General features: G+C 48.0%; 2 protein-coding genes across 4 annotated transcripts in view; both read left to right on the top strand.

Annotated features, from left to right (window-relative positions):
* Positions 1 to 3,276: 3,276 nt before the first annotated feature.
* The window catches only part of BACE2 (beta-secretase 2), a gene marked incomplete at its 5' end in the record, with an annotated part of 92,296 nt that continues 68,488 nt past the window's right edge, over positions 3,277 to 27,084 (top strand). For all 3 annotated transcript variants that reach the window (XM_079704626.1, XM_079704627.1, XM_079704628.1), the window contains one exon: positions 3,277 to 3,576. In XM_079704626.1, the coding sequence (XP_079560752.1) occupies positions 3,277 to 3,576 (300 nt within the window). The remainder of the gene's footprint in view (positions 3,577 to 27,084) is intronic.
* Positions 18,632 to 18,895, top strand: LOC307053286 (ATP synthase membrane subunit K, mitochondrial-like; the record flags this gene model as incomplete). The annotated part of the gene is made up of 1 exon (XM_079704655.1): positions 18,632 to 18,895. The coding sequence occupies one exon, from the start codon at positions 18,632 to 18,634 to the stop codon at positions 18,806 to 18,808; it is 177 nt and encodes a 58-aa protein (XP_079560781.1). The 3' UTR covers positions 18,809 to 18,895.

Genomic DNA, 27,084 nt, shown 5'->3' on the forward strand with positions numbered 1-27,084 from the left:
GCAAAAATGCAAAATAATGTCACTTCTAATTTTTCTCAGAAGTTAGTTTTCATTAAAATGTTATTGACGGGGCTTCCCTGGTGGCGCAGTGTTGAGAGTCCGCCTGCCGATGCAGGGGACGCGGGTTCGTGCCCCGGTCTGGGAAGATCCCACATGCCGCGGAGTGGCTGGGCCCGTGAGCCATGGCCGCTGAGCCTGCGCATCCGGAGCCTGTGCTCCGCAACGGGAGAGGCCACAGCAGTGAGAGGCCTGCGTACCGCAAAAAAAAAAAAAAAAAAAAGTTACTGATATTGCTGTGTGATGGATTTTTACATGAATTACTACATATTGTTAAAATGTCTCAGTTCTATTTCCTCATTTGCTGCCTACTGATAGATATGATCCACATAAACAAAAGCTCTTTGAGGTCCTCAATTTTTAAGAGTGTAAAGGGGGCCTGAGACCAAATGTCTGAGAACTGCTGTTATAAAAGGAACTCAGAGCTAGTCCTAAGAGCCAGGGAACATCAACATATGCATCGATGACAATCTTTCTGGCCAAGCGCGCCTCGTATTCCTGGAAGGAATCCCTGGTGAGCTCCTTGGGCTGGGGGGTGAGACCCTTCCTCACTTCCTGCTGTCCAGGGACACGATGATGGTGTTTGCTCTTTGCAAGGAGGGAGGGCCCATCTCACTGTAGGGCTTTGGTTTTCCTGAATGGACCAGGGAAGTGTATGGCTGAAAATGGAGGTGCTCAGGCTGGAGGGGGTAGAGAAGGGGGGAGAAGGAGGAAGTGGGGGGAGGGGAGGAGGGGGAGGCTATGGGTGCGGTGAGGGAGCACGGGCCAGTCTGGAGAGGATGCGGGGCTGCTATCAAGGAGCGAGGGTGTCACCTCCTCCCTCCCCACTGCATGGGTCACCAACACAAAGAAGCCATGGAAAGTGGCTTCTTTCTTGGAGAAGCCCTTCAAGGATGCTGTAAAAGAAACCCGAAGCCAGCCAACGGGAAGACGGCCACATATGATTTCAGTTAAAACACCTGGGAGGTAAAATGATTGTTTCCCAAATCCAGCCAACACCATAGTTCTGAGTAGAGATCGAGAACTCTAAGACCATTCATAGAAACAGAGACCACAAAGGGTACGGTCACGTCCCTTCTGCCTGCATCATTTTCTGACGCGGCAGCTCTGCCCTCCATTAAAACTGCACAAGTTTCTCTGTGACTATACCTTACTGCACTTGACTCAGAAACCTAAACTAGCCCTCTTAAAATGAAAAGCTCATGAATACTCATACTAGATGGAGTCAGGAGTTTCCTGAAGGACAAACTTTAATTAGACTGGGTTTTTAAAAACTTCTCTTGTGCTGTTTAATTACTAGAGCAAATGTCTCTAATGTTGCAACTTACATGTCATGTAGCCTATATGTCAATGTCCTTAATAAATTTCATGGGCTTTTTACAAGGTTACAGTCTTCTGAGAGCTGTCTGGATGTCTTTGGAAACCCCTCAAGACTGGACACTGAGGAGTATAAACAACCATTTTTTTAAAAAAAAATTACACTTCTTCTACAACCTTGAATTGGAAATGTGAATATATGAATGTAATAGTTCTGGGATAACTATGCAGATTTATGGGGAATATCAACTTAGGTTATATCACAGGACCCAACCAGGCCTTTCTCTGTGTGGCTGGGGATTTGTTAAAGTTGGGATATAGTTTGGGGAAATGTGATTTATAGTTAAAGCCATCTGAAAATCAATACAGCTGAAGATCTCTGACATAAGGGTCCCTTGCAGAGCTAGACCTGATTCTAAAATTGGGAAGACAGCAATAAAAATCAAATCTTGAGTAGAAGTAACTGGAAACTGCAGGGATGAGGGAAGCTTTCCTCCAACCTCCCCGCTGTTTGAAGATGGGCTTGTTTTTTTTTTAAAACAGCCAACGCAATTCAGCTGGAGGAGGTAGAGTTTTCTACTTCTTGTTTCCGTAGAAATCGATGGACTTTAGCTTATGGAATTGTCTCCCCTGTGTTTCGTATCTAAAATAAAATAATAACCCTTGTGGCTCGCATTACTGAATGCATCTCTGGGTCTTGGTGTCTGTGGCTAAACAAGTATTAATTAGATAATCCGCGGAGAGCCCGGGTAAGTGGGAAGGGGTCGGGGCGGGGGGTGGGAAATGGAGGCAGAGCTGTAAATTCAATGGCCCTGATTTTGGATGATGACTGCAACTTGCTGGGTGGACTGAGGGAGTCCTGGGGCAGGTGAAGGCGCAGCTACTGGCAGCATCGCATCTGCATTACGGTCGAGCAGGGGGCGGAGAAGCCCAGGCTCAAAGCCAGCTGCGGACGCCACCTCCCCGGCTCAAACGGTGGGCGCAAAGGGAGAACCGAGGCTGGTGCAGCTACAGCAGCCAAGCCCCCTACCTCCCCCGGATTTCTAGAGAGAAGTCTTAAAAGCTCTGGCGTCCTCCCCGGGCTCCCGCAACCCTTGCCTCTCCCAGCCTCCACTCAGACCTCTTCAAAAATCACTCAGGGGCCCCCGAAGTGGGGACGGGGGATGGGCAGGAACGGGGGTGGAGGGGGTGGGTACAGAAGAGGCCCAGAGAAGCAGCAGGACCCCGGGGTGGTGGGGGCTGCAGGGCTGCAGGGACGTACTTGGCGAGGGGAGGCGCAGACTCTTTCACTCCTAGAGATGCTCGCGGCTTTTCTGCGTTTCCCTACGCTTCCCTCTGACCCCCACGTCACCCCTGGAAGTCCCCGCCACTAGGGGGCCAGGGAGCACCGGCGGGGCAGCCGGGCGCGCGCGGCCAGGGAGCCGGTTCAGGCCCTCGCTGCCCCTTTAAGGGTTCCCGAAACTTTCCCCCCTGGTATCCGATGAGTCTCGTCACATCCGTTGGCCGTGGCAGCCGGGGCGCGTTCCGAGGAAACTGGGGACTCGAGTTTCCCGGAGAAGAGGCGCGGCCCGAGACGAGCGAGCGTGGACCGGGCAGGCCTGAGTGGACCCGGGCGGACCCCGCGCCTCGCTTTGACCTTGGCCGGGGAGGGGGGAGGGGCCCGGCCCTTGCGGGGCAGCCGCTGCCCGCCAGAGGGGGCAGCGGCGACCAACTTGCTTAACTTGGCGCGGGCTGGAGCGGCTCGGGCGCCTCCTCCCCGGTCCTCCTCCCGTCCGCCGCCGCCGCCGGCCCCGCCGCGCGCCCAGCCCTGCCCCGCAGCCCAGCGCGCCGCAGAGTCGCTGAGCCGCTGTCGCCGGACGGGACGGGCCCGGCCAGGCGCGCCCCCCGAGCCCCGCCGCGGGCATGGGCGCGCTGGCCCGGGCGCTGCTGCTGCCGCTGCTGGCCCAGTGGCTGCTGCGCGCGGCCCCGGCGCCGGCCCCCGCGCCCTTCACGCTGCCTCTCCGGGTGGCATCGGCCAGCAGCCGCGGGGCGGCGCCCACCCCTGGGCCCGGACCCCCCGCCGAGCCCCGCGCGGACGGCCTGGCGCTCGCCCTGGAGCCCGCCGGGGGTGCAGCCAACTTCTTGGCCATGGTGGATAACCTGCAAGGAGACTCTGGCCGTGGCTACTACCTGGAGATGCTGATCGGGACGCCCCCGCAGAAGGTAGGTCGGTACGCGCTCGCCAACCCGCTCGGACCGGGCGCCCTGCAGCCGGGGGCTCTTGGGGGCGCCCGGCTGTGCCTCCACTCAGCTTAGCGTCGCCCCCAAAACAGCAGGTGTCCCCGGAGAGCAGATCTTGGGGACGCAGACGGGCTCTGGGCCGGGAGCCGGGGCGCGCGCACTCGGGACGCGGAGCGGTGGCAGTCCTGCCCCGGGCGCAGCCGGGGGTGTGTGCAAGCGCTTCAGAACTTGTTAAGCTCTCCCTCTCCGTGTGGCTGCGAGGCGGGAGACCTGTAACTTGCCTCTAATGGGATTGCCTTCTGGCGAGCGACACGTCTTTTCAGCGAGGAGACCTTGCGGTGGACCCAGGGAGCGATGCTGCTGTTACCGGGGGAATCACTTAGCGTTAATATTCCCGCCCGCTACCCCCGCGCTGTCTCATCGCTAAGGAGGCTCGTGGACGGCCTCCAAAGGCGCAGTACCCTTTCAAAGGGATTCTTGCTTTATCTCAGCTCAAAGCAACCCTGTCCAAGGAGGCTCGCTCTCTGGCTGCCCGCGGAGGGAGCAGCGTTTCCCCCGCTCCGCTTTCCTCTCTCGGGGTTGGCTGGTCAGCCCCTCTGCGCCGGTCAAAGAGTCTACACACGTGTGGGGAACGTGTTAAATGCAGTAAAGGGACCGGGAAAAAAAAAAAAAAAACGCGCTGAGCCAGGCTTCCGGGGACCAAGAGGTCTCCCAGTGACAAAATAGAAATAAAATCAAACAGCGATCTTATCCTCATTTTCAATTATTAGCACTTTTTGTAGCAAGAAACAAATGTGCCCAGGCCCGGTCGTCTTAAGAAAAACAAAATCCCAGGAGTTGGTTTGGGCCCCTCCTCCTTCCTTCCAAATTACCTAATCTGTGAGTTGAAGTCAAGTTTTTCTTATCCATTGAATACGGTGTCTGACGATACTTTATTTTTAACATTGTCATTTGGGCTTTACTTCAGCCATGATTCCCCCATAAATAGCACATACTCATGACTTTGGTGTAATTCTAATTAAATTATTCAAGACTTTCTTAAGAGGAAAGACATGCCATGCTAATCTCTTTAAAAAAAGAAACTCTGCTGAATAACTTCTATACTTGTTTAATTAGTTTAAAAAAGAAAAGCCTTCAAAAGTGTATTTCGGCTCAAAACTTTGATTCTAGTTGCCTTTCATCTAAGCACTATCTTTGGCATCTCCTCGGGTGGATGGTGGCTGCAGAGCAGGGGGAGGGCCGGGGGGGTGGGGAGAGAGTCAGCTGAGGAAGCTTAACTTGACAAGAGGTTGGAGCTGGTAAAAGCCACCACGTGAGAACACGCGCTGGTGGTGAGAACCTGGTACATTTCACTTTTTCCCAAGATTTCATGAGATAGTATGAACCTCTTTTTGTGGCCTAAGGGTAATCTTTTGGAACAGGCCTTAAATCATTCACCACTTGGGAAATGTGTGCCTTGATGTTTTGAGTGGAAGGGAATTCTCTCAACTAAAGTAAAGTAAATTTGGGCAGTTTGGGTCCTGACGCCTGTCTTCCTCCAGAGCGGAGGGGAAGGGAAAAAAGCATCTAGAAGAATGAGAAAATATTTCTGTTGGGCTTGCAAAAAACCAAACAAACAACTTTTCTAGATAATAGTTTGTCTTTATTAATTAATCCAATGACCTTTACTCTAAAATAATGAAGTTTAATGAATTAACAAGAATGTATTGAGCATCTTATGCTGATATCTTTACCTTGGCCAAGGAAATAGTTCATTCAAGGTTAGTTCTCAGTGACCCATTCGCATGTTTCCAGGGAGGGCTGTTTTTAACAATCCAGATTTAATTTTTACATTTGACGGGAAGTGAAATATTCTGTGCCTCCTTCTTGGCCTGCTTTAGTAATAAGCTGCTTTATAGCAGAATTCCTGTGTGTGCTTTCCAAATGCCTCCTGTAAACTCTTAGGTGTTAATGACGAGTGCATCAGGATTCATTTCTTGCCTACCTCCCCCTGAAACATCTCCGACCACCAGCCAGGTATTTGCAGCAGGCAAGAGGGGTCAGCCATGGGGTGACTTCTGAACTTGAAGGAAGTTTTTTCCTGCTCTGTTAATCGCCAAGAATCATGCATATGTTCTCTGTTGATTCTCTGAAGCCTAAAATAAAACTTGCTTAGGTGGAGAGAAAAATGGAATTGTACATTCAAGCAGTAAATAATCAAGAATTTTTTGAAAATTAAATAATAGTCATAGCTAGTGTGAAGGGTGCCCCTTGTGGCTAGCACTGTGCTGTGTGACTCATGTGCCATTGCAGGAAATCCTCACAACAGCTCCAAGTTCTTACCCTGATTCAGGGGATGGGACAACTGAAACTTGGAGAGGTTGAATGACTTTCCCAGGGCAGCGGGACAAGGAAAAAGGAAAGCACCGGAAGTTGAACCCAGGCAGCTGGACTCCAGAACCCAAGTTCTCAATGACCTGGCAGATACCTGGTCCCTTCCCTTCCTCCCTTCTGACTTCTTTTCTTTGGTTTTTGGCCTCCTGTCACCCTTTTCAGCCAGAGATCTCTGAACCGTACACCCCAAGGTATTAGGAACTTAACATGTGACACAAACTGGACTCTCCCAGCCCCTGCCGTTCCCGCCATCGAGTCCCCATCCTTCCAGGCAAAGCTCAAGGCTCAGCGTCATGAATAATTGGATCCAGGTGTGCATAGGAGAGACCGTGTGGGAAGATTCAACAGGAACCAGAGCCCCACCATCCCTGCTCTCCCATGGGAAAGGCAGCTGTTGGAAATGTGCTTATTCCCTGAATGCTTTCATCAAGAACAGGGGTCCCTCATTCTCCCTGACACCCTTCAAGACATCACAGTCATGCGCCCCGAGGGCCGTGTGTGAGCAGCCTCACGTTGGCATGGAGATGAGTGCCGGGGCTCTGACACCATTATGTGACTTCTCTCTAACAGTGGAAAACCAGCAGCTGCTTGAACCATGTAATTTGGTCTTCTTAATAATAATAATGGTGTTCTAAAGTGATTATAATTACAGCCATTTCCATTATCTTTTTTAAAAAAAGACTTCCACGCTAACACAATAAATCCAACTGAAGAAGCTGAAGGTCCGAGGCTATGTACCTGGTAATGGCTTCAAAAAGTCTTTTGGGGTTTCTGTTGAAAGATTTTCTGTCATCGCCACTAATAGAGATAAAACAGACAGCAAAATGCATCTCGGATTTAAACGTTGGAATGTATGTAAAGAGCTAACGAATTATTTGGGGGGTTCACATTTTAATCATGGCACGTGGGCTTACTTGCTTCTTAGTACACAGTTATCTGGAAGATTTTGGATTGAAGATAGGTATCTGTCATATACAATTTAAAAGTTTGTCTTCTTCAGAATGAGCCCCCCAGTGTCCTCAAATTACATTAATAAGCTCACTGCAGGGGAGGCTGAAAAAGGGTCAGCAAGAAGAAATTTGATGGAAAAAATTGAGATGGTAAACGACTAAGGACAATGAAGAAAGAATGGATCACTGGGATGGAAAGAGCCAGAAAGTCAAAGCTCGGTTCCCAGTAGCTCCTTTCGGCGGGGGAAAGGTGCCCTACCTGAGCTTTGGAGCAATAATTCAACATCATAGGCTTTATTATAGAAGACTGTGAAAGGCCAAGCCAAGGAATCCGCTCCAAACAACTTGGAGAGACAGACTCTGAGAAATCGTTAACAACTGTGTATTAATAGCTAACCTTGATTTCAGGCTTATCGGGTTCTGGACACCACGCTAAGCATTTTGCCTGGATCACTTCATTTTCTCTTCACAACAGCATGTACATGCTGAAGTACGTATGGTTATTTGACTTGGTTTTCAGATGGGGAAACTGAGGCTCAGAGAGGCCAAGTCCTTTGTCCCAAGTCACACCGATGAGTGCCTGAGCCGGCTTATCCATCAGGTCTGCCCCAGTCCACAGTCTAAGCACTTCACCGCTCTGCATGCTGCTATTTGAGTCGCAGTGCCTTTTTTCCTTAAAGAACCATCTTGATTTACCTGTGAATGACTTGGAGGTAGTGGGAAGCCTCCTGGACCCACTGCAGGGTCCCAGATCCTAGTGGCATTACGTACTTGACGATGGGCAGGTGGCAACCTCCCCATGCTTCCTTTTCCCCATTGGTTGAAGATCTTTTAAGTTCTTCTTACTTTCCTGCAGCTGCTGTAATAAATGACCACAAACTAGGTGACTTAAAACAATAGAAACATACTCTCTCACAGTTCTGGAGGCCGGGAGTCCAAAGTCAAGGTGTCTGTGGGGCTGCTCTCCCTCTGAAGGCTCTCGGGGAGGATTCTTCCTGCTTCTTCCAGCTTCTCGTGGCTGCAGGCCGTCCTTGGTGTTCCCTGGTTCTTAGCTGCATCCCTCCCATCTCTTCCTCTGTCTTCCTGTAACACTCTCCCCGCAAACCCATGTTTCTATGTCCAAATTTGCCGCCTCTTAGGAGGACACCAGCCTTTCAATTAGGGCCCGTCGCGATCCATTCTGACCTCATCGTGGCTTGATACATCTATCAAGACAGGAACTGGGGTTTAGGACTTCAGCATCCCTTTTTTTTTTGGCGGGGTTCGGGGGACACAGTTAACCCATAACAAGTTCATTCTAAGTTTATCATTCTGTGGATTTTTTTTCTTTCATTCTATCCCATCTTTTAATTGCCGATCATTTAAATTTGGAATTCAAGTATAATTTTCATCAAAGGCAGCAGCACATGGTGGTTTTGGTGTTGTGTCGACACAGAGTCTGTGACAAGATATTGTGCTGGGGACAGGGCCGCGGGGGGGAGGGGAGGGGAGGGTTTGGGTTATTTTCTGTATTTCGGTATCAGTTGCCTCACTAGAGAGTAATCACTTAAATTTTTAAAATGTCTTTTGTCGTGTTGCATTAATTCTAGAATTGCTGTAATTATTGCATAACCTGGGAAAAGCCCACTTAGACAAGCTCAGATCACTGGTATTTAAATACCTATGACTCACAGATACTCATGTTGAAAGCTTGTGTTTCATGTTTTAGAGACTTTGTAAGGCATCTGTCACCCCTTTTCAGTGGAATCTGTTTGATATGAAATACACGCCTTTTCCCCTCAAGCATCTCCAGCATTTTCTTGACTTCTGCCTGACTTCCTTTGTTGTCGGTAGGTGGCTTGACCTCCTCTGGGCTTCCTGTTTCCTCCTAGAATGATTGCTGACCCCGTTGTAACTAAAACCAAAAGGGAAAGGTCGAGGTGAGCCATTGCGAGAGGGATTTCTCCTCCACGGTGGGCTGTGTCAGGCCTGAGGAGAGGAATTCAGAGGCGACATTTTCCCTTCCTCGGGGTGTGGGGCAGCACGCCCTGGGATTTATTTTATATCCCAGACACTGAATGGAGCGGGTCAAGCCTGGATTCAGGGTCCACCTGGGCTGAGGATGGGGGTTGGTGGCTGCGGACTCTCGCCCCAGCAGCCCCAAGCAGAGGGCAGCAGGGGTAGGCGTTGGGTCCCGTCTGATGCTGCGCGAGGCACTTCTCCCTGGAGCCTAAGAGCCTCCTTTTGGGACTAACAATGGGCCTTCGGCTTACACTTGGCTCCCCTGACATCTGTCACAGGTTCCTCCTTGCACTCGCTCTGCTCTGCTTGCCCAGCCCAGGCTGAATGTTGACAGTGGACCTCATTGTTCGTAAGAGACAACGGATACCACCTGGAAAACAGAACCCACCTGTGAGGCAGGTGGACGGCCCACCTCGGCCTCTGTGCCTCGTGCATGGATGCTGAGGGGCACGGTGTGCGTTAGGGTGTGTGTCCCATATTCTGGGCCAGTTTCCCGGGCTGCGGAGAATGTGTGTGCGATGCCTGGTTGGACTGGCTGTCATGTGGCTCTCCTTCATCCTCTCCTGGCCCAGATGGACTATTTGATTTTTTTGCCCGTCGCTACTCAATCAAAAAGTCGCTTTTTTGCTCTTGGAATTCTCAAAGAGGTAAAGAGGCTCCTGGAGAGCCGACATCACCACAGGAAGGAAACAAAACTCGTAGGTTTGTTTCTGAGTTAATGCTTGCTACCCAGCACAGGTCTCAGGTTGGACGTTTCCTAGTTTTATTTTACGGCGCATCCTATACCAGCACCTAGAAACACACAGTCTCAGCCCTGCCATTTTAGGAAGATGAAGAGGACTGTCTACAGTGTAAAGGGGTGATGCCCTGGGCCGGCTTCATCGTGCCCGCGAGCCATAAAGGGCAGTGGAAAACCTCTCCCTCCATTTCACACTAGACTGAGGACACACGGGAGGAGGGTTTACACCCACCCGGCCCTCCTAAGGACCCTGCGCACCTCCAGCCCTCCCCAGCCCCGTGCTGGATGAATGCACTTCTTGGCAGTGGGCTGAGAATGACTTCAGTTTGTCTGCCCTGCAAACCCCCTGCCAGAAACCCAAGAGAACCACCCACAAGGCAGCCCCCTCAGAAGGGGGCACTGTGGGGAAAAAGGGTGGAAACCACGGAATCAAAAAGTTTTCCAGGTGGCCTAGGGAGGGCGGGATAATCAGGTCTGACCCCCTTTCAAGGCAGGATACATCGCCAGAAGGGAAGCTGCTGCTTTGTGAAGGTGGGTGTGGACTCCAAGCCCCGGAGGGGCATCCGGAGCCCTTTTCGCTACATCCAGCTGCCTCCTGGGGAAATTCATTAGCTTTTCCCAATCAGACAAGCCACCAAGGAGCAGGCAGTTCTGCGGTTTGTCACAGCCTTTGGGAATTAGGCGTTTCTGGTGCTGATCCCAGATGGGCTGCTTGGCAGATATTGATGTGGGCGAGCAAGTTCTTCAGCCTTTCGGGGCCTCGGTTTCCTCGTCTGTAAACAGGGGATTTCACTGGGTAACCTGAGATGCTTCCTAGAAGCTCTGACACTCAGTGATTATAATCCATTTTGTTGGTGAGAGCTTTCAGATAGCCCTAATTTTCAGCAGCTGCAGGCAGGTGCGTCCCCCGGGGGTCTATTAAGATGTAGAATCTGGTTCAGGCCCTGGGGAGCCGGGGGAGGCTGGATGCTGCTGGCTCCAAGGGCAGAACTGGAGTCCTTGCTCCGCAAACCATCTGGCTGCAGGGAGGACTAAGCACACCTTGTAGGGCTGGTTACAAATACAGATTCCCAAGACCCAGGCCAGACTGACAGGGCGAGAGAGCCTGCACCGGGGCCTGAGAATCTGCATTTTATCACGTTTCTCAACTCCGTCCGCCACTTAAGCAGCAAGCCTGGCCCCATCCCTTGGACGCTATTTGGAGGCCACGAAGAGGGCTGAGTCTCCTCTGCTGGGTGGTTTCCTGAACGGAGTCGGTAGGTTCTTTCATCTTCCTAAAGGCTGTTATCTGATTAAGTGTTAACTCTGCCCATTTAGGAAATCTCTACCTGTAGCAGACTGGGTTCCAGAAGCTTCCTTGCACTTGGCAGGTTGGAAAGGTGGAGTGCGCATTCTCCAGAGGAAGAGCTCTAGGGCCGTGCTGTTCAAAGTCTCTGTGCTGACTGTGTCCTTTTTTTTTTTTTTTTTTTTTACCCTTTGTGGTACGCGGGCCTCTCACTGCTGTGGCCTCTCCCATTGCGGAGCACAGGCTCCGGACGCGCAGGCTCAGCGGCCATGGCTCACGGGCCCAGCCGCTCCGCGGCATGTGGGATCTTCCCGGACTGGGGCACGAACCCGTTTCCCTGCATCGGCAGGCGGACTCCCAACCACTGCGCCACCAGGGAAGCCCTGTGTCCTTTTTAAATTTCCAATCTGTCCCGATCAGTCGTTTGTAAATCAGTGAAAATGAATTACTTGGAAAAGGAAAGTTTAAAAGACATACACGTACAAGAGCCGTATTTTATTTATTTTTTTTTTTTGTGGTATGCGGGCCTCTCACTGTTGTGGCCTCTCCCGTTGCGGAGCACAGGCTCCGGATGCGCAGGCTCAGCAGCCATGGCTCACGGGCCCAGCCGCTCCGCGGCATATGGGATCCTCCCAGACCGGGGCACGAACCCGTATCCCCTGCATCGGCAGGCGGACTCTCAACCACTGCGCCACCAGGGAGGCCCAAGAGCCGTATTTTAAATGATTAGATTCAGCGGACATCCCGTGTTCTGTTTGCGCTGATCTCAGAGTTTCCAGGGCTTCCGCCCCCATCCTGTGGTTACCTTGTTGCTGACACGTAACCATTTGTTTGTGGATGGGTGCCACCAGCAGGGCAGTCATGGAGTGCAAGTTAGAAGTTGTTACAGATGGTTCCAGTTACATTTGTTTTGCCCCCTCCTGTCTTTAGCGGGACAGTGGTCATTTTCACTAAAGCAAAAAGGAAATGTGAGTGTTGGGTTCGGGGCTTTCATCCCTCTCAAGAGGGGGTGGGTACAGACCCTCTTATCCTAGGGGTAGCAAGTAAGTCTAACTCAGCGGTTCCCGATCCAGGGAAATTGTATCCTCCAGGGGGCATTGGGCTCTCTCTGGAGACATTCTTGGTGTCACAGTTTGGGTGGTACCACTGGCATCTGGTGGGTGGAGGCCAGGGATGCTGCTTGACATCCTACAATGCACAGGACAGAGGCCCTCACCCAACAAAAGATTACCTGTTCCCAAATGTCAGCAGTACCAGGGATCTGAAATCCTGCCCAGAGCAGGGAGGGAGGCTGTCCGTCAGAAGCATCTGTGTGGGCACCAGTGGGGTGGCAGCAGGCCCACACCTGTGGGTCTCCGGAGCTTTTCAATCCTGTCTTGTTCCAATGCCGTGGTTTTTCTTGCCAGATGCAGTAAAGCACTTCTAACTCGAGTGACTGGGCATTAAAGAGGTGAAAGAATTTTGAACTGGACTCAAAGGATGAGCATGCTTTATTCCTTCATTCTGTGTATTTATTAAGCACCTGCTGTATGCCAGGCCCTATCCTAAGCCCAGGGATGCAACAGTCAACTAGACGAAGATGGCCCTTGCTTTTCTAGAACCTGCGTGCTTGTCGGGAAGACAGGTTGTAAAGCAAGTAAACAGAATTTTTGATGGGTACCGAGAGACAGTACAGCCTGGCGATGGGCGTGGGGAAAGGCCCCTTTAGAAAGGGGAACCCATGTTCCAGGATGAAGCCAGGCAGGCAAAGCCTATACCAGGAGGGCATACAGCACCAGCACAGTGGGCCACGGGAGCTGCTCTGACATGCCCGGCTTTTGGAGCAGTTCCGTATTCATCTGCTTTAAAATTGTGCTTTGAGGTTTGATTTTATTAGAACCAAGGCCTTTCAAAGTATGAAAACATTATGCTACATGCTTCTAGGTCACGTGTGTGCAGGGTGTGAGGAGTTGGGGGAGGGGCGTTAAGTATGGTTGTCAGGGGGAGTTTCCGAATAAGGAAGGAAAGTTAAACTCGGGGTGCCAGGGGCGGTGGGGTGCAGGAGACCACTTAGACTTGTGTCTTGGTTTGGGTTTCCCCAGAAACAGACTGAGACGAGCATGTGAGTTGGACGGTTCACTTGGAAGGGGATGGGGCAGTGAAGGGAGGGGAAGTGTGGGTGAGGAAAAGGTTGCAGGCGTGGGCAGTGGGCTCAGTCCCCTGGGATCTCTGAGAGGGAACGTCACCTAGACTCAGCCGTCCCAGCTGAAGGGCAAAGGAGCTGGACATTTATCATCCACTCCGGTTGGTCCTGGGTAAGGGCTAACGGGGGCAGGTTTGTGGTCCTGCAGCTGCTGGCAAGAGAAGCCGGCAGGCAGAGTCCCAGGAGACCTTAGGGTCAGGGGCACAGAATTATCGGCATCAGCACAATGTACTGTGGCCACGGCATCCCTCCTGCCTGGAGCCGTGGCTGGCCCAGGCTGGGCTAATATTTGAGGAATAAAAGAATGATTACTCTCTACTGCTGAATGTATCTGAGAGCATCATTTTGGCCCACGAGTCACAAAGCAGAGTTTTAAAGCTCTGCTTTAAAATCCTAACTTCCTGGAGTGTTCTAGAATCTAACTCACGAAAGCCTCTGTGAGTCAGTCCGGAGCGAGCCTCTCATTGCTGCGTGTACTTTGAACTTCTTTCTGGAAAAGGAAGATGTGATGTGTAAGCAATGGGAGAAAATGGTTGGGGGGCAAAGAGAGATTTCATTTGAGGTTAAAAACAACCACAAAACCTCCTTTGAAAATTGAATGCTCTGAACGTAAGGATTTTCAAAACCTTTTGAGTGGCTGGCGCCTTGTGATGTGGAAGAGCCAAAGGTCACAAAACTGCCAAGTTCCTGATCCAGGGACACTGACGTGTCATCTAATCCATAACCACATTCACCCAAGTGTAGCTCCCGTGTGTGCGTAAGAATTTACTACCTAATAGTTTGCTTAGAGTCTCCATAACGTCAATTCTTCAGTGTACACAAATTTCAAAAAGGTATAAAAGATTTTTTGTTGTTCTTTGATCAGTAAGTGTGTGTACATTTTGGCTCATTTACCCTGTAGGACGTGGGTGACCTCCATTTCCCCACCTCCTTGGTTGCTTCACCCAAATAGGAGATGCTGCAGTGCCCGTTCAGGCTGGGCTGGTGGTCGGGGTGGAGTCCTCACCTTCCTCTCCACGTCTGAGCAGGGACTTCACCTGGAGCCTGCTCATCTCTGTCTTCGAACGCACGCCTTGTCGTCCTGGGTTTATGAACCGTGAGGCTGGCCGGAGAACTGAGAAATCCCAGTATTTGTGTTCAGGCTTCCGGGGAGTCAGGGGCCTGCCGAACCTCAAATCTGAGCCTCATGCCCCAGCCCAGCTTCACCAGAGCTCTGTGGGGGGATCCTGGGGGTCAGCACAGCCAGTGGTCACTGGTGCCCTCTTCCCGTTTCCTGCCAGTCCTTCAGTCCACACCACCTCCAATCCCCACCCAAGAGTGAGTGGAGACACAGGAGCTGGGCAGTCCCGGCTCCTCTGGCCGACAGCACCTTGATGTATCTCTCAGAGACTTTTTTCTTTATGATTGAAGTATAGTTGATTTACAGTACTGTATTAGTTTCAGGTGTACAGCATAGTGATTCAGTATTTTTATAGATTACACTCTGTTAAAAGTTACTACAAGAGAATGGCTATAATTCCCGGTGCTGTACAATATATTCTGTTACTTATCTATTTTATCCATAGTAGTTTGTATCTCTTAATCCCCTAGCCCAATCTTGCCCCTCCTCCTTTCCTCTCTCCAACTGTGTATAGGCTTACTACATCTTCTTTATCCATTACTATTGATGGACAGTTGGATTGCTTCCATATCTTGGCTATTGTAAATAGGGCTGCTATGAACATTGGGGTGCATGTGTTTTCTTATTCTTTGGCTATATACTCAGGAGTGGAATGGCTGGATCATATGGCAATTCTATTTTTAGTTTTCTGAGGAACCTCCATACTGTTTTCCATAGTGACTTCACCAGTTTACATTTCCACCAACAGTGTAGGAGGGTTTCCTTTTCTCCTCATCCTCACCAGTGTTTGTTATTTATAGACTTTTTGATAATGGCTATTCTAGCAGGTATGAGTTGATATCTCACTGTGGTTTTGATTTGTGTTTCTCTGATGATTAGTGATGTTGAGCATCTTTTCATGTGCCTATTGGCCATCTATATCACTTCTATGGAAAAATTTCTATTCAAGTCTTCTTCCAATTTTTTGATTGGGTTGTTTTTTTTTCATATTGTGTCTTTATATATTTTGGATATTATGCATTGTCAGTCATATCATTTGCAAACATTTTCTCCTATTCCAAGGGTTGTCTTTTCATTTTCTCAGTGGTTTCCTTTGCTGTGCAAAAGCTTTTAAGTTTAATTAGGCCCCATTTGTTTACTTTTTTGCCTTAGGAAACAGAGCCAAAAAATATTGCTACGATTTATGTCAAAGAGTGTTTTGCCTGTGTTCTCTTCTAGGAGTTTTATGGTTTTAGGTCTTACATTTAAGTTTTTAAACGATTTTGACTTTATTTTTGTATATGGTAGGAGAAAATGTTCTAATTTCATTGTTTTACATGTAGCTGTCCAGTTTTCCCAACACCACTTGTTAAAGAGGCTGTCTTTTCTCCATTGTATTTTCTTGCCTCCTTTGTTATAGATTAATTGACCATAGGTGTGTGGGTTTATTTCTGGCTCTCTATTCTGTTCCATTGATCTATGTGTCTGTTTTTGTGTCAGTACCATGCTGTTTTTATTCCTGTAGCTTTGTAGTATAGTCCGAAGTCTGGGAGGGTGATACCTCCAGCTTTGTTCTTCTTTCTCAGGATTGCTTTGGCAATTCAGGGTCTTTTCTGGTTCCATATGAATTTTAGGATTATTTGTCCTAGTTCTGTGAAAAATGCCATGGGTATTTTGATGGAGATTGCATTAAACCTGTAGATTGCTTTGGGTAGTATGGCCATTTTAACAATATTAATTCTTCCACTCCAAGAGCACAAGATATCTTTACATTTCTTAGTATCGTCTTTAGTTTCCTTCATCAATATTTATAGTTTTCAGAGTATTAAGTCTGAAAGGTAAGGTTAAGTTTGTTCCTAGGTATTTTCTTCTTTTTGATGTGATTTTAAAACTTTCTCTTTCTGATAGTTCATTATTAGTATATAGAAGAGCAACAGATAACCGAATATTAATCTTGTATACTGCAACTTTGCTGAATTCATTTCTTAGTTCTAATAGTTTTTTGGTGGAGACTTTAGGGTTTTCTATGTAGAGTACCCTCAGTCTTGAAGCTATTTTTACATTGTCGTCTGCCTTGATGCTGTTGATAAGCCCAATGCCATTGTGATTTCTGATTTTTGTCTATGAACTGTATATGAACTATACATGAGATATTATAAATGTGTTATTATTAGACCTGGTATTCTGAAACTTCATGATGATGTCTTTTTTTTTTTATGCTGGATGCTTGGTGAGTCTTTTCAGTCTAGAATTTCAAGACATTCAGTTCTGAGAAATTTTTTAGTAACTGTTCTCTTCTTTGGACCTCCTATTATCCAGATGCTGGGGCCATCCTATGTGGTCTCTCCTATTTCCCATCTCTTTGTCTTTTGGTTCTACTTTCCATATTCATTTCTGCTATCTTAATTCTAATTTTCAAGAACACTTCTCTGAATGTTTCTCTTTTGATTGTGCCTTATTCTTGTTTCAAAGTTGCATACCTTCTATTACTCTGAGAAAATTATGATTTTTTTTGAAGTTTTCTTTCAGCTTCCTGCCTTATCTTCTGAATTCCTTTCCTCAGGGTGTTTGTCATGGTCTCTGTGTCTCACCTAGAGGCTTTTCTCAAACAGTGGTGATTGTGGCTGTCTTTTTGTATTTAAAAGAGAAACATTACAAGGCTGATTGGAAGTTCAGGGCTGTGTGTACACAAGGTATGGAGTATGTTCTCATTATGTGTGTCCATGTCTAGTTTTTGAAACATGGCAATGGTAATGATTCTGTTACCTGACCTGTGGCAGATATTTTCAGTTGAGTGATCAAACTAAAACACTTTCCCCAGTCTCTTCTCTCCAGCCTGAATCTGTTCACTGGAGCATCCTTTGTGACTAAGGACACAGCTGTGGACAATGGGATCTAAATGGGGTCTCCTGAGGGATTTCAGGGAAAGTGTATGTTTTCCTGATAAAGGTGGCAGGTGTGGCTGGGCTTATAATTTCTCCTCCCTCCTGTGTTTGATGCAAATGCAAGGCCTTCCACAAGGGCAACCAACTTCTGACCTTGAACAATAGGTCAGGGGGAACAGCAGAGATCTGACACTGACTTTCCCTGAGATGTTTATGTAATACCAACTTTCTCAAGAGACTTCTTGATATGGAGAGAAATAAACCCCTACTTGTTTGGGCTACTCTAAGTCTATAGTTTTCTGTTTACTTGCAGCCAAAACTATTCCAAATGATGCATCATCACATCTTTGGGGGGAAATAATAGCTTAATAATAATTAAAAAATAGTTTAGGGCAATTTGTTCTTCTTTTCCTCTCCTTGAACTCTCCAAAGAAGAGAAGAACACGTCTAAAAATCTTGTCACTATTGTCTTTGTTGCTGTTATGGACAAGGCGCTTATTTCCAGTGATCAAGGTGTGTCCCTCTCACAGGAATCTAGGCTTTGGTCACCCCAGAAGGAACCCCACCAGAGAGGACCACCAGAGGGAGTTTGTATGGGGTGGACCAGAGATCAGCCAACTAAAGCCTGTGGGCCACATCTGCTGGTTTCCTTAATCAGGTTTTATTGGAACACAGCCCTATGATGTGTTCACATGTCATCTGGGGCTGCTTTCATACTACAGTGACGGAGTTGAGTGCATGAGACAGACACCATTTGCCAACGTCTAAGATCCTGACTGTCTGGCTTTATATGAAAAGGTTGGCTGACCTCTGGGTTGGACTGTCAGGTGCTAGAGACTAAGGAGGGAATAGTAAGGGCCAACTGACTAGCAGTGGTTTCTGCCCGCTGCAGGAAGCTGCAGGTGGGAGCCATCCATGGTGGGGCTGGGGAGGAGGAGACAGTGGTTCTAAGGAGCCCCCTGCATGTAGACATCAGCCACATCCAGAATCTACCAGCCATGAAGTCAGATAACAAAGTTCCTGCCCCTTACCTTTCCACTCCCCCTGTTTCAGTCCTGGAGAAATCTGGGGCATCATTGTGATCAAGGTGGGGAAATAGAAATAAATCCAACCCCACCTCCCCTTGCCTTCTGTATCTCTGAGCCTCAGGCAGGCCCATCATATTGGATGCCAGAAAGAAGCTTCGACATTAAACGGGACGGGACTTATAATACCTAAAAATAAATTTATTGCCACAAAGCTATTAGAAAAATACAGCTTTGGCCAAGATTTCTTTAAAGCAGGGGGAAGAGCAATTTACAGAGCTTGTATGAAGGCATTTGTATGACAAGAGAAATTTCTATTAAAATATTATCCCATCCTACAGAGACTATGGAGGGGAGTTTAGAAATGTCTGGGCAAATTCATATGCATTTATCCTTTGGCTCAGAAAGCCACTCCTAGGAATTTACACAAAAGTTACATTGGGGGGTCAGTTGAAGGACACCTGCAGCGGGGTCTGTTCATTTTGGAAGGTTGAAATCATGGCAGGTCCAGAAACTGATGCCCAGTACCAAGTCACTGGTATCAAAAAATATTTCAACTCTTACACTCTCACAGGGAGAATGAATTGTGTACTGGCCACATACGGAGGTATTGCTTTGATAGTTTTATACTTTAAGTTAAGGTCTAAAAAAACTCCAGCTGTGAAAGCAACATAAACGGATTCTCAACTGTACCTCATCTGTTAAGTTCCCATGCCTGAAGAAGCTAATGTCAACTCATCATGTGATACCCAATTTGTACAATAAATTATGAACCTGGAAAAAAAAAGTTACATTGGGCAAAAATATGAAAATTAATTCACAAGGCTATTCTTTGGAGTGTTACTTGTAATACCAAACGATTGGAAACAACCCAGATGCTCATGGGAAGGGGACTGGGGGTGTGAACCATGGCCCATCTGTCCCATGGAATGTGAGGCAGCTGCAGAGAAACGAGGATGCTCTTTAAAAGCTTCAAGGGAGGACAACAAGGTGGAGAAAAGAGAGGACAGTGTGCATCTAAGAAAGTGGATCCAGTGCATGCAGGTGCCTCTCTCTCGAGATTGTCCAGGGCACAAGTCTCCAACACTGAGCAGACTCTGCAGCCATATGAGCACAGCCTCTGTTCCTGCACACACTCCTCTTCTTACAGAGCCTGCCGTAGTTTTAAGGCTTCAGCATATTATTGGTCTGGTTTGTTTTTAAAGACAAGACCTCTGAAGATGAGTTACATGCCTTTATTTCCCAGAAAGCCACAGTTCCAGATTTGCTGACTTATTGCAACTCTAAGTGGCTGTCAGCAGCATGCTACTTCATAAGTATTGAAAAAAATTAACAAATATAATTAAAACATGTCCTTTAAGGTGATATTTTTTTAAATATTTTTTAAAATTTATTTTGTTCTTTTTTTTTTTTTTTTTTTGGCTGTGTTGGGTCTTTGTTGCTGCAAGCGGGCTTCAGTAGTTGTGGCTCACAGGCTCAGCAGTTGTGGTTCACGGGCTCTAGAGTTCAGGCTCAGTAGTTGTGGCGCACAGACTTTGTTGCTCCGGGGCATGTGGGATCTTCCCGGCCCAGGGCTCGAACACATGTACCCTGCATTGGCAGCTGGATTCTTAACCACTGTGCCACCAGGGAAGTCCTTAAGGCGATATTTTAACCCTGAGCTGGAAACAGCTTTTCAACAGAAACTCCTGCTATGGAGAGTCTTTTGAAGATGATATCTTTAAATGTCTCCATCATGATTTGGTTTCTACTACCAAAAATGCTATAAGTTTGCTACCTATAAAAATAGTTTTGAACCCTTGACCTGCAAACTGAATTTTCTACCTGGGTAAATATCTACCAGAGAATTTCAGCTGTTTAAGAAAAATAACAACCTAGAGATAAGTTGTACCTATGGTTGGTTTGCTGGAGCTACTTATTGACATTTGGGAAGATGGAAAGTTACCATCCACTGTCCCCATTTTACAGATGAGTAAGCAGAGGTGCAGACAGTCATAGTATTGAGGCAACACACTGCATGAGGCCAGAGCCAGGATTTCAAAATGAGTGAGCTGGTCCCAGACCATGTGCTCTGAACCACTTCGCCAAGCTGCCTCTTAGCACATAAATTATGGATAGACACACATATAGGGGTTGAATCCTCAGATATATTTTCCTTGATGGGGCAGTTTATCCAAAAATTTCACTAGTCTGTGAGAATTCAGGAGCCTTGTAAGGGCCGGTGGACCTGGTTGATTCAAGAGAAACTGCCCATTGCTGAACTGAGCCAATGCGTCTGGTCCTCAGGCTAGTTCTTGGAAAAGCACAGATGCTCAGAAAATAGCCATTCATTTGTTCACTCTCCAGTCTGTCCCTGACACTTGGCCTTCTGGAGAATGGACCGGCTGCCTTCTTTAATAAGCTCCTCTGCCAGAGCGGTCCCAGAATAGAATTAGACAATTGAAAGCTTTATCTAAACCATAAATATCAACTCCCAGTGGTGGTTGCCAGGCGGTGCCTGGGTGTGCATACGTACCCCTCTCTCCAACCAGCCTGTAGGAGTTACACCCCTTCAGTTTCAGCAGCGCCCACTTTTTCACGAGACAGTCTCAGAAGTCAGGGCGGCATCTGCTTCTCTTTTTCCGCCTGTGTGTGTCGGGGGGAGGTGGGTTGGCTTCCAGTGGAAAGCAGAGGCCGGAGGAGGCCGGTGGGGAGCAAGGCGCTGGGGACGCCTCTGTGGGTGCTGGAGGCCCTGCCGAGCGCACAGAAGGAGGCATCTGAGCTGGGTGCCCGGATGAGAGCGGCATCGCCCAGGCACTCGAGGAGTAGGGAGTCTTCCTGGGATGGCCCTTCTGTTCTCCATCAGGGTGGCCAACTTCCGTAACTGGGCCGCTCAAGCTCCCTTCCCTTCTGGCTTGGGATTGGGCTCCCGACCTGCCCTTCAAGCCAGGATGGGAAGGTTCCCATGGCTGCTGTTGGGTCCCGTGCAGGCCCGTGCAGACCCTCGCCCCTGCCCCCCACTCCACAAGGGCCCTGCATCCATCCTCCTCCCATGGAGCCTGGAGCAGTATCCCCTCTCCTGCTGGGCTCTGGTGGCGAGGACATCAGCGCAGCTGGTGATGATGACGGTGAGAGTGACACTTGTTTATGAGTCTGTCCTAATCTGTTGAGCCTTTATATTCAGGCCTCAGTTTATTTGGTTTGTACAGTTTATTTGAATAGACTGAGCTGCACACACTTAGCCAAGTGTCCAATCCGTCTTCACAGCCACCTCCTCCTACTCTGGATCTGGACATCAGTGTTCCCGTGCCCACAGGGTCTTGGATCGAAACTGCGTGGTCTGCGGGGTCTCAGGGCCTCATCCCCACACTGTGCTGGCCTGGCCCCTGTTATGAGCTGAATTGTGCCCCCAAAATCCATACATTGAAGCCCTGACCCCCAGTACCCTCAGAACGTGACTGCATTTGGAGATACAGGGCCCCTGAAGAGTAATAAAATGAGGCTGTCAGGGTGGCCCTAATCCCATCTGACTGGTGTCCTTTCAAAAAGAAGAGATGAGGGTACACAGGCAGACACTGGGGAGCCCGTGCACAGAGGGATGAGCGCACGAACGGGCAGCAAGAGGGCTGACGTCTGCAAGCCATGGAGAGGGGCTGCAGGAGAAACCAGCCCTGCTGACACCTTGATCTTGGACTTCCAGCCTCCAGGACTGTGAGAAGATGAATTTCCGTTGTTTCAGCGCCCAAGCCTGTAGTATTTTTGTTCTGGCCGTCCCAGCAAACCAACACCTCCTGCTTATGTGCAGCTCCTGGTGGGGGCGGAATGCATACGGCCTTCCAGCTCTGGACCCCGACCCCTCACTCAGATTCCACAGGTTTCCAGTGTCCCAGGCCCCCCACCCTTCCCATCCCAACATCTTGGATCATTTTATGTTGGCAGGAATGAGGAGGGGAGGACCTTCCGGGCTAGAATCGTCCCTGTGCTGTAAGATCCCATCTGGACCATAAAAAATACTTGTCCTAGTAAGTCTTTTGTTCTTCAGCAAATGAATGTTAATATGACAGAAACACACTGAACACCCACTGTGTGCCGGGCACTGTTCAGCTCTCTTCTTGCACTGAAGGTAGACCTACGAGAAACACATTTCATAGAGTTAAGTTTATTTGTTTTTTCACAAATCAAGACACATCCCCTCGGGGCAAAATCGTGACATTCGGGTGAATCAGAACATTGTGGCTTCTTTTACAGCCAGTTTTCCAGAGGCTAAGACCATCTCGCTGCCTGTCCTTCAGTCCTTCGGAGCACTTGAAACCAAAAGGATTGGGATGTTCTGTACAAAACCTGGCACTTAAGCGTCTGAGGCTTTCAGCTGTGACTCTTACGGTCTCATCTCCATCTGGGCAGTTCATTGATCTGCAAACCTGGCAGCCTCCTCCAGGGAGAGAAGATTTAAGCCTGAGCAGCTCAAATCTCCCTTTTGTCCAGAAACCAAGAGGTGTGGCGGGCGCACTCGTTAGGCACATATTAATACTCAGTGGTAAGGCTGCGAGACTCTTCTTATAAATCAGAGTTCAGGAAATGGCGCGGGGAAATTTCTTTCCGAAGTCTGCCCTCACACTCATTTCTGCAGGAAATCTATTTTGTCAGTCAAGGAGATAAAGTTTGAGGTAATTTTGGCAGTTTCGGACAGTAATCTATATTTTCCAAACTTGCAAGCCCAGCCTTTTTTAGGATTGTTGTCAAGGATTAAAACTTGATTATTTTAAAACTTCAGTTGGCTGCTAACGGTCAGAGGCTCTGATTGGACACAGCAGGCTGTATTGGAGCTCTAAAAAAATCTTTATCAAGTTCACATCCCACCTTTGTCCGATGTCGGCTTTTCTATAGTTTTTAACGTATTAGGGAACTGTGAAATCATGTAATACAAGTTTTACTATGAATTATTTTCACAGGTCTTTGTGCTAAGTGGGCAGGTGTGACTGCAATTCAGTGTTTGTTGGGTGTATCACGGTGTGGGTAAGGTTGAGTTGACATGTATGGAAATTGATCATTAGATGATTGATTAGTGGCTTGTTGGAAGTTCGTATGGAGGCTGGATATTAATTTTCAATGGGACCCTGAGAAGCTACCGTGGTGGGGAGGGGCAAGGAGTCAGGTCATATGACCAAGGCTTGGAGGATTCCAGGGAGGTATACCTCCTGCCCACCCACCATCCCAGAGGAGGGATGCCATGGGCTCTGTGTAGGGCACACTCCACCGCACTTCAAATATTCAACAAGCTGCTTCATGGAAGACGGCATTGCTGCAGAGGGCAGCCTAGGTCTCCTGGGAAGCAGTGGGGACCGTGAACTATTTCGCTGACTGGAAACTCCCTGAGGACAGGCACCGAGTCCCTCTAGCTACCCCTTCATCCCAGGATGGAGTATCATGCCTGGCACAGGGTAGGGCCTTAAAAAAATATTCGCTGAATTAAACTGAGCAAGGAAGAGCATTCCAAAATGAATACCCTGAACCTGTGACAAGTTAGGGCATAAGGTAATGAGCTTCCCATCTCTGAGGCATCCGGCAGAAACCAGACCACCTGTCAGGGTGGTTCTAGACAGCAGTGCTACGTTACGGGGAGGCTGGACCACATCAGTGGTCCCCATACCTGGCTGATCATTAGTCATCTTGTTAAGTGCATGAACTCCAGGCTTCATTCTCTGGATTGGAGATTCCGTATATTTTTTTAAGTCCTGGAGTGATTCCAGTGGACAAAACAATGACCCCCTAAGGTTCATTTCAGTTCTTCAATTTTTGTGTTTCGTAATATCTAATCTAGTGGCTGAGTTTGGGTATTGTTTTGTTAAGGCAGTTACTAGAATTCACAAGTGACTAAACACATTCAATAAATATTTGATGTGCACTGAATACTCGCCTGGCCCTTTTCTAGGCACAGAGGCTACAGCAGTGAGACATGGTAACAAGAAATCCTGCTGCTTCGAATCTTACAATTTAGTGAGGAAAGACAGACAAATCAAGTAAATGTACTGTATTTGGATGGGGGTAGAGGCTGTGCAAAATATTAAAACATGGGCAAAGTCACGCTGAGAGTGTGACTAATTTGTATAGGTTGGCTGGGGAAGGCACCTTTGACTTGGGAGCTGAGACCTAAAGAAAGAGGGAGTGAGGTACGTGGGGAAGGGTGTTGCCGGCAGGAGGAACAGCCAGTGCAAAGGCCCTTCTTGGGAAGAGCGTGTGCTTGTGTTAGGAGGAGCCCCAAGGAGTTTCCAGCGGGTTGTAGGAGGGGGGTAAGAGAAAAGCGGGGGCTGGGATTGTTGTGGATGAGTGTGACGTGGTTTACTAGGTAAATTAGGAGTTTAGTTCTGGAAAAGCCAAACTGAGATGCCTTTTGTAACATCCAAGGTGGGTGGTCCAAGAGCAGCTGAACCTGCATCTGGAGTTCAAGCAAGAGGTTCCAGATGGAGACCTAAATTTGAGAGTCACTTGGACAGAGGAGTCTTGAGATTGGATGTGATCCCCATGGGGTGGGTCTAGACAGAGGAGGTGGGCTCCAAGGATGGGGACTGAGACACCCCAAAACTTAGAGGCTGGGGAGGGGGAGAGGGATCGGCCAGGGCCCTGAGAAGCCACAGAGATGGGAGGAGACTAGAAGATGGTGTGTCCAGAAGCCGAGGGAAGCAGAGTTGTGATCAGTGACAAATCCTACAACGGCCCCAGGGAGAGGGTGGTTTAAGGGTTGACTTAGGCACATGAGGCTCGCGGTTGATGTAGGGAAGAGCTGTTCCCACCGGGTGGTGGGTTCCAGTGGGAATAGGAGGAGAGGATTCGCCGTCAACTCTTTTAGGGGCTTCATTGTAAAAGGAGTGCAGAGAGACGGGGCCGAGGTGGGAGGAAGACGTGGGGTGAAGAAGGTTGTGTGTCATCTTTCTTAAGATGGGAAATATCACAACCTGCTTATAGGGTGGGTGTATGGTCCTGGTAGAGGAGGGAAAACCTGATGATGTGCAGGAGAGATGGGGCAGTTGGGGGTGTATTGTCCTGAGTGGTCAATGGGGTGTGGGTCCACTGTCCGTGGAAAAGGCTGGAATTAGGAAGAGGTGGATCTGTCTCTACTTTTGCAGCATCTGTCATATTTGTTGATGATACCCAAGAGTAGTCACATGTTTGCTGGAGATTTTGCCAAGGTTAATACGTTGCAGTTTTTTGTTGTTGTTGCTAGGTCTTAGTTTCTCCCACCTCTGAAATGTTCTGGAAGGTTTCCATGTGGCTGTTCTATACCCTAATTAGGAAAACATCTGTATTTTGCTGGCATAGATGCAAAAGAGGGATGCATCCGTCATTTCTCTTCTGGGCTAGCATTCTTTCAAAATATCTGGACACCATAAATAATGTGGAGATTTAATGTCTTTCCTGAGGGGAATTTACTTGGAAGGATTTTAAAAAATCTTTCCAGCAGAGAATGATATCTTTGATCGCCATATGCCTATTAAAATATTTTTTTTTCCTCGTGGGTTTAATAAGAAGAAAAAAAAAAAACCAAAACCTTTTATGAACCACCTAGAAATGTCTATTTCTTAAATGGCTGAACTGAAATTAGCAAAGGGTAGCAAATCTGAAAACAACGGCATTTTTGGGTTCTACGTTCCAAGGTTGGGCCTCTCAGGTCAGCGTGCAAAGAGGCTCTGTACAATGGAGACACCATTTTAGATTTTGAGACGACGTCGTCCTAAAGGCTGGGTCACAGCATTTGACACAGAGATGCATGTGAGGAATCTTAGATTATCAGTCATTACCATTAACATACCCATGTACAGTCATCACTGCTGCTAGAAGGTGTTTGTACCCTTGTGATACTTAGGACTTAAATCACAATTTCTGCTTTCAAAGCACTTGATGATAGTATTGTACGTGTATGTTCACTACACGTACATGGAGTTTATTTCAAATAAACTCCGAGGGGCTAACCTCGAAAAGCTATTTGGCCAGGTCAGTTTCAGATTCAGTGCAGTTATGATGCAGTCGTTTGTATGCTCAAATGCAAAATAATGTGATTGGCAGTCCATTTCCCTATTAGGAAATTTACTTTCCTAATTCTTTTGTGTTTTACACAGTGTTAAAATCGATGATAGTACCTTGATAAATACATCATAAGCAGGGGGAGTTTTTTTTTCTTTAAGAGTGTTGATTGGAGTGAGAAAGGGCTTAGAAATTAAACTTTTAATTCAGTGGAAAAACCTCAGATAAGTCAACTACAGTTATTTGTGCTTTATTCCTCACCAGTCCTATAGCCAATTCAACAGAGACTGAAACCCATTACAGAAGAGAAGGCTGGTCTTGGGTCTGAATGTTAGGTGATAAATTCCTTAAGGGGCCCATATCTTCTGTCTCCATGGCCCCGGCATGTGGTCACCACTCACCAAATATTCACTGAAAAAAAATGAATCTTCCCAAGAAAACTGAAACCGGATTCCGAAGAGATATTTGTACACCTACATTCATAACAGCATTATTTACAGTAGCCAAAGTTGGAAGCAACCCAAGTATCCATTGATGGATAAATGGACCAAAAAAAAAAAAAAAGTGGAATATACATGCAACGGAATGTTATTCAACCTTAGAAGGGAAGGAAATTCTGACACCTGCTACAACATGAATGAAACTTGAGGACATTTTGCAAAGTGAAATAAGCCAGGACAAATACTGCATTCCAGTTACATGAGGTCCGTAGAGGAGTCAAATCTATAGAGACAGAAAGTTGAATGGTGGTTGCCAGGGGCCGGGGGAGTGGGGAATAGAGAGTTAGTGGTTTAGTGGGTACAGTTTCTTTTTTTCTTTTGATTTTATTTATTTATTTTTGGCTGCACCGCGTGGGATGCGGGATCTTAGTTTCCCGACCAGGGATCGAACCCAGGCCCCCTGCAGTGGAAGCGCGGAATCTTTTTTTTTTTTTTTTTTTTTTTTTTTTGTGG

Source organism: Hyperoodon ampullatus (assembly GCF_949752795.1).
Source record: "Hyperoodon ampullatus genome assembly, chromosome: 5".
Lineage (NCBI taxonomy): Eukaryota > Metazoa > Chordata > Mammalia > Artiodactyla > Ziphiidae > Hyperoodon > Hyperoodon ampullatus.